At 41.3% G+C, this 7,500-nt stretch overlaps 1 protein-coding gene across 1 annotated transcript in view; it reads right to left on the bottom strand.

Moving 5' to 3' along the window:
• Positions 1-2,375: 2,375 nt before the first annotated feature.
• Positions 2,376-7,500, bottom strand: part of LOC311373095 (histone deacetylase 4-like) — a 7,173-nt gene continuing 2,048 nt past the window's right edge. The window contains exons 4-5 of the mRNA XM_084489941.1: positions 5,845-5,992; positions 2,376-5,041 (exon numbers count right to left, since the gene is read on the bottom strand). Coding sequence (XP_084346067.1) covers positions 4,993-5,041; positions 5,845-5,992 — 197 coding nt within the window. The 3' untranslated portion in view covers positions 2,376-4,992. The remainder of the gene's footprint in view (positions 5,042-5,844; positions 5,993-7,500) is intronic.

The following is a 7,500-nucleotide window of genomic DNA, read 5'->3' as shown; positions in this document are numbered from 1 at the left end:
GTGTGTTTGCATGCATATGTGTGTGTTATATGAAGAAACAAAGAGACAGAGAGACAAAGAGAGAGAGAGAGAGAGATGCCATGTGTGTTATCCTTTGGACTGGCCAGCTGTTGGACGGTCTGTGGTGCATATTAAATCCTTGGCCTGAGCATTAGGGCTGATCTGGGACCAGATGCATCGTCCCTGCAGTCCATGTGAAGGGCCCTGAACAACAGCCTCCCAGGAGGCCAGAGACTCATCTCCATTTCATTCTTAATCACCATAAGTTGCACTGAAAGCGGATGGGATTTAGTCCTGGAGTGGACATGGGTGTGTGTGTATGTGTGTGTGTGTGTGTGTGTGTGTGTGTGTGTGTGTTTCCGTGTGTGTGTGCGTGTATATATTTTTTACTGTTGTGGTCACTAACCAAAGCTTTCTTAAACATATAGTGGAGAAGTACCTCCGTTTGGATAATGTATAGTTAGGATCAAAAGGACAAAGGGGAACAGATTAGAAATGATTACCTGCAAATAAATGTGTACTAAACTAAAGAGGGTTTTATGCGATATTATTATCGGGATTAATCTTTCCACATAGCAGAGGAGTAATCTCTTTATCTCACGCTCATCTGATCACAATCTAAACTGCGATGGTGCTTCTAGCCTTCAGTTACCGTTAGTTGACGATTATTTTATCATTTTATGCATGACTGAATATGTACGGCGATGATTGACGAAAAAGAATTATTCTAAGAGCAAATACAAACGAGATTATCATGTGTGAGAATATACAATAAGGTCCCTGCCTTCCCCTCCTCCTCTCCCTCTGAGACACACACGTTTAGAAGATTGCGCACACCCTAGCAGGCACGTGCACCCACACACACACACACACACACACACACACACACACACACACACACACACACACACACATACACACACCACACACACACATACACACACACACACACACACACACACACACACCACAAGCAATTTGTTGCATTTGTTGGATTGTTGCTCCTGAGTAACGACTATCTCAAATGATTGATTTGGAAACAATACAAAATATGTTTACACAAACAATGCCATTAACATGTTGTCCCTTTGTCTTTTTGTTTCTGTGTTCAAACTGACAGTTCCATGTTTTCAACTTCTGGAAACTTCTGGAAATATGTCACTGACTGACCAGTGTCATCACAACAGAGAAGCCTTCTTTTGAAAAGCCAAAAACGAATGAAAAACAAGCTACATCATCTTCCTGCTCTCTCTTCAAGTGGAGAGGACGCCTCCGGGTTCAAAAGGCAGACAATGAGGACTATATCTGCAGCCTAACAATAAAACTTAAAGTTTCCAAAACAACACACATTGAAGGGATGAGAGGACAGTGAAATCATGAATTCTTCAAAGATGAAACCCCCAAACGCGGCCCAAAGGAAACATTGTCACAAAATGGCCGCCTGTTTCAATTCCTCAAACGCTTTTTTCTACGACTATGGTGCCGATTGCGTTAAGATAAAATAACTGAACTGCCAGATGAACATTCAAATGTCCAATGAGAGATGGCCATTTGAATGTGGACATGACTACAGACAACAAATGTTTACATCTAAGATGCTAATAAGCTAATCGCTTTAGCTCTCAAGCCACAGGTGGCGAGTTGGGAGAGCGCACAAGGATCCTATCCAAATGTTGTTTTGGTGCCGCAGATAGTTTGACCATTCCTGTGTACTCTTCTGTAATTCTGAGTGGATTTAGAGTACGCACACTGTTTTAATGTTCAGACTGCATGTTCCCACACGTTTAATAAAGTAGAACGTTTCATGGTAAACCATGACTCAATATTCTTGCATTAGCCACTATTTCATTCCTACTGTCTTGTGTTTTCTCTTTTGTGTTTTTAGGGAAGGATGTAGAAAATATTTTAGAATGTAAAAAAAAAAATGTATGATTCGTGCCGTTTTAAGGATGTATTTTTGCAAAGTTTATGTTTGACACATTCTTGACGGAAGGAAAGTGGCTTTAAAATTGATGACAATTTTAAATTGGGACAATGATTGCTCATGTAATTACTGCATTACAGTAATCCAATTATGTCACTAAATACTGCAATGTCATTCCATGCTGTAGTATGGAATTACATACTGCAATTTAAATTGCAGTATACATGGTCTAAACATTTATAAATAGTCTATTTGCTGGTTGATACAATTTTCTTCTGAATTGTTTGGATGTTTTGTGCTTTGACTGTGTTGCTTTGATGTTCTTTATTATTACGGTTTGTGTTGATAATAAAGTTTAAGTGAAAGAATTGATGTCACCTCAGAAGTGGGTTGAGAGGCAGTGGGGCTTAGAAACGACGCGTTCAAAAGCAAAGACTACAGAAAGTTAGGTAATACATAACTTTATTAAGAAAATCTGTTCTTAAGACAAAAACAGGTCAAAAACACGGAAATAACTGACAAAAAAAAAAAATCAAGAAACCAATCCAAGCTCATTAAAAGTATGTACACTGTACAGAAATCACTAAAAGGTAAGACGCTGCCTGTCCATTTAAATTAAGATCCAGTTCAGGTTTATTTTGGACAGGTTGGTCAAGGCACTTCCTTTGGTCTCTTGCTATGTACAATATTGTGCATCAAATCTGCATGAAATCACGAAGATAGAGGTCATTTTCATTCAGGTAGAAATACCTTGATGTAAGGGAACTTCCATGTGAGGACACCTATAGTAAGAGAGAAATACATCACGTCTTTTTTATCAGAGTTCTCTTTAAAAAAAAAAAAAATTAAAAAATGAAGAATGAATGACAACAATTTGAATTTGACAAATCTGTCAATAGTATTCAAACTGAAGGGATTACAATGAAATATGAGTTGATATGGACACTTCTATACTGTTAGCACGGACAGCTATCAATCTCCTGTACACACAGGACCTACCAAGTAAATAAAGAAATGAATCAAAAAATACCAAAAGAACAAACAATAAAGAAATAATAATTTAAAGCACCACCAAATTTGTGTAAGAAATTGCGCTTACTCAACACATGCGCTTAAAATGTGGAATTTCAACACGGATTAGTTAATAAATAAGACCATATCATAGAATCACAACATGAAGGTTGTTTACACATCCTTCAAGTGCCTTTGGTGATCCCAATGCTGAATATAAACAAAAACATTTCAACGGTTCTCATTTTTTGACACGCTAGCATAATGCTAGCAAACTGTTCCCATAAGGCAGTCCTCAGAACCTGCGGCCAATCGCGATGCACTGGGTTTACCAGCTAGCTCAATGTTGAAACTGTTAAACGTATCATAGTCATTCCATATTTTAGTCCCGAGAACAAAACATCGCTACAGACCTATGGTCCCGATGGTAAACAGAAAACGACCACTTAAACTAAAGGACGGCCCGCTGGTCTTTGATATGACGGAGCTTAAGGAGTATTAGACACATGTTTGTAAGACAATGCAGCAGGAATGCTCACCCACAGTTTACACTCTAAGACAACCGGGTTCAAGAAACATCAACAATTTGAGAAGTCATTCCTTTGTCTTCCTGTTGACCTACGACCCACACACCCCTTACCTGGAGACGGACTAAGTGCACTTGTGTATGTATTTGGTTGTCAGCTTATAAGCGTAAACTCTGCGTGTGTGTGGGTGTGTCAGTTTGATACATATCAGAAATGCATCATTTATACAACTCGGGTGCAAACGGACCATGACAGAGAGAGAGAGAGAGAGAGAGAGAGAGAAAGAGAGAGAGAGTGAGAGAGTGAGTAAATCTTCATACTTAAATCACAAGCAACTCTAAAAGTGACCACAAGCGAATGCATGTCTTCTTGCACCCTGTTAACACCCACAATATAGACCATAATGCTCCAGAAAAAGGAACAAATACAAGGAAAAATCTGTAGAGTTAAATACATCGTCTTGTCGAGTGTGTTTATAAATCCCAAACCTTGCATAGAAAGTCCAGTAAAAAATGCTTTTTGTATACGACACCCTATGTTCTAAGTAATCTCACATGTATCCTCACAAATAAGGCCAGATAAATCTTACATAGCACTGTGTGTAATGTACATTAAGACCTTGATCCAAGTGTTCACAGAGCTGTGATGGGCGTGTGACAGACGTTGTTAAGACTGGACGGATGCTGGAATGCAGGACTTTCATTTGAACAATCACTGCAGGCCGAGCTCTAGTCGCAGAGCCCTTAACAAGACAGTTCACTATAACACAAATATAGGCAATAGAACAAAAAAGTTTAAAAAAAACTAAAATCAGACACATTTTGATTGTCAATATTTTCAATATATCGGGCAAAATGTGTGCTGCCGTTGTACTCCTCTACAGATTAAGACTCTCTCACAGTTCACATTACAGAATTTACAATTCAAAAGAAAATCTCAGGATCTGATCCATCATTTATTCACTGCGGTCCCACCTAAACACATGACATAGTGGGACACATCTTGAGTACAGTGATGTGTCTGTTGTCTGTCACAGGCGGGTGTATAACCTTGTATGACCTTGACCCCCTCCCCCCGTTTTAACAAGGTACAAAGGGGAGTACAAGGTTGTGGTTTGGAGTTCTGTGTGGTTCTAGAAACATGTCTGTGGGGAGAGATCTCCCAGGCAGGATGTTCTGAGTCATGGTTCTGCTCTTTGTCAAGTATCTCCACGTCTGCATGTCAATGTCTCTGCTTCCCCACACGTTCACCGGAGCTCAGACTCATCTTTCATCAATGAGTTTTAGGTTTTTTTTGGTCATGTCATTTGGTCAACATTACCTGAGGACATTTCTGGCGAAGCGTCGTGGTATAATGAGTTTGAGGTGTCCAGGTGGGGCAGTAATCCAGTGGTGTGTGAGTGGTGTGTGAGACAGATGTGGTCCTAGTATTGGTCTTACTGTCTCACATCCACATGTGTGTGTGTGTGTGTGTGACTGTGTGGAGGTGGGTGCGTGGTACTTGTTTGAAGATACTTTCTGCACTCTGGCGCTACATGGACTCATCATCACTCTTTAGTTCCTCCGGGTTTTTTTCTTTTCTTGTAAGGAGGAATAGACCAAAAAATACTGTCAGTGTCTGCAGACTTTTGACAAATATTTAGTTTTTCATAAACAATGAAATCAACAGCGCAGATACAAACACCTTTGTTTCCACTGTACCAACCCGTCTTCGATTAGACTGAGGTTAACGCCTGAGTCAGCAGTACTCGGTTTGAATCCCAATACTGCAACTGGTCACTATTATCACTGCTACGACTACTACAACTACTTAACTACAATACTCCCACTAGTCAAATTTAGAAAGCGTTGCTCTGCCCACTACTGCAAAATAACGGAATAAGACTTTATAAAAACGTTCAGTCATGAGTCATTTATCAGCCTTTAGATAATGAAGACCAATTATTAACAAAACATTCATTTGTAAGCCTTTAGTTGATGATGCACTTATCATTAACTAAGATAATATACATTTGTAGATGATTCATTAATGCCTGAGAACTCCACCGTTGTAAAAAAGTAAACGGTGAATGGACCTCATTTATACATACTGCTCTAACCAGAGGCCGCTCACAGTGCTCAACATTACTGCCTGACATTCACCCACACATAAAAACATTCACACACCGACGGTGGAGTCAACCATGCAGGGCGACAGCCAGCTCGGCGGGGGCGGTGAGGGTCAGGATCCAACTAGCAACCTTCCGTTCACAAGTGAACCCGCTCCTACCGCCCGATGTATATTAACGTTCTGGGTTATGATACATCGTGAACTAAAGGCTTCTAAATGACTGTAGTTGAATGTTATTGCAGCGACCGCCCCCCCCCCTGCCCTCAGCGTTACCTGTTAGGAGTCAGCACCCCCATGGAGAGGGAGGCCAGCGCGCTCAGGGCGTCGCTGTCAGAGTCCCGCCGCAGCCTCACCCTGTGGGCCTGCAGGTGGGACAGCTCCAGGGTGGGGGCCAGGGCCCGCAGGCTGTGCCAGTACTCACCTGGGGCCACGGGACACAGGAGAGAAGCTCAATTACCTTTAGTCATTTAGCACAAACACCCACAGTGACTTACAGCACGTGGTCTGGATACATGGCCTTTATTAGCAGGGAGGGGTTGTGTGTTTCAGTCAGGTCGTACTGGAGCTGGACGGCGGGCGTTGGGGTTCAAACCCAGTGCTTTGAGCCACACGTTTCCTGTGGTGGTTACCGGGGAAACGCTTGTGGGCCACACTTGCGGCCGCCTGACGTGTTTGTAGCTGATTAGCTGGCAGGCTCACTGTATCACTGTATATCACTGTATATCACTGTATATATCACTGTATATATCACTGTATATATATATATATATATATATCACTGGATACAGGCGCTCTGTCGCTGAACACAACGAGGGCTTTATAAACGCTCTGGAACAACGTGTGCCGTTGGAGGACGTACTTACAACCGGACAAAACTAAATAATGAACTAAACTAACACAGTGTAATGAATGAATGACACACAGAGATTTTTTACATCGATCTCGAAGTAACCGGTAGTGAAGCCCACAATTCGTCACGGGGGGGGGGAGAACGTCGAGAGCTGGGAGTCAAACCCCTCCCCTACATTGACCCCCCCCTGAAGACATAAAAGTAATAATAAGTACATGAGTACAATAATAAGTAATAATAAGTACTATTTTTTAAAAGGAGTTTAAATGTCTGACAGCAGGGCACTAACAGGGTATGTTTTATGTGTTCTGAAGAAATTATTATAATTATAATAATGTTTATATGACATGCATTTTATATCGCACGCTTACAGCAAGAATAAAACCACTTAAGGAAAACATTCTTAAATAGAAGCACGGACAGCATTTAGAATAAAATACCGTAGGACAAAACAACAGGGAAACATGTTATCAGAGTTGTAGAATTCAAAGAGGGTCGGAGGGATGGGTTCTGGTGCAGGATGGGTCAAGGAGAGTACAGTGAACAACATTGTCTTGGCTTGCGTTCTGCTTTCGATGTGAACATCGGTGAGGATGTCAGTGGTGAGCAGTCTGTGGTCTTTTAAATATACCTCATTATCAGAACCGTGTCAGTCTAAATGCAGAATAATCCAAAAATCAACGTTGCCGTAATTGAGCATCTCATGAACGTAATGCATTTAATAATCCATTCAAATGTCTTGTCATGCGTCTGTACTTTGACGAACTGGGGGAGACAAATTGATCACTGCGTGTGTGCGTGTGCGTGTGTTTGTGTATGTGTGTGTGTGTGTGTGTGTGTGTGTGGTAATTCGAGACAATGTGTGTGTGTGTGTGTGTTCTGAGTGTGCATCCCACATATATTTAGTCCCAGGCCTAAATTATGGGCTTAACATTCTTGTGGCTCTGCAAATATTTTTAATTAATCTAATTGGCTTTGGATAGCATTTGGGTGCAATCAGGAGGGGATGTTTTGAAGGTCGTGTGCCAGAGAAGTGTTTGAAGATAATTGGAGCCAGGGCGGTCGCATGTGAGAGGTCT

This window comes from Micromesistius poutassou (genome assembly GCF_964030765.1).
Source record: "Micromesistius poutassou genome assembly, contig: SCAFFOLD_1046, whole genome shotgun sequence".
NCBI lineage: Eukaryota > Metazoa > Chordata > Actinopteri > Gadiformes > Gadidae > Micromesistius > Micromesistius poutassou.
The sequence above is the reverse complement of the archived record's forward strand: the minus strand, read 5'-3'. Positions and strand labels throughout refer to the sequence as shown.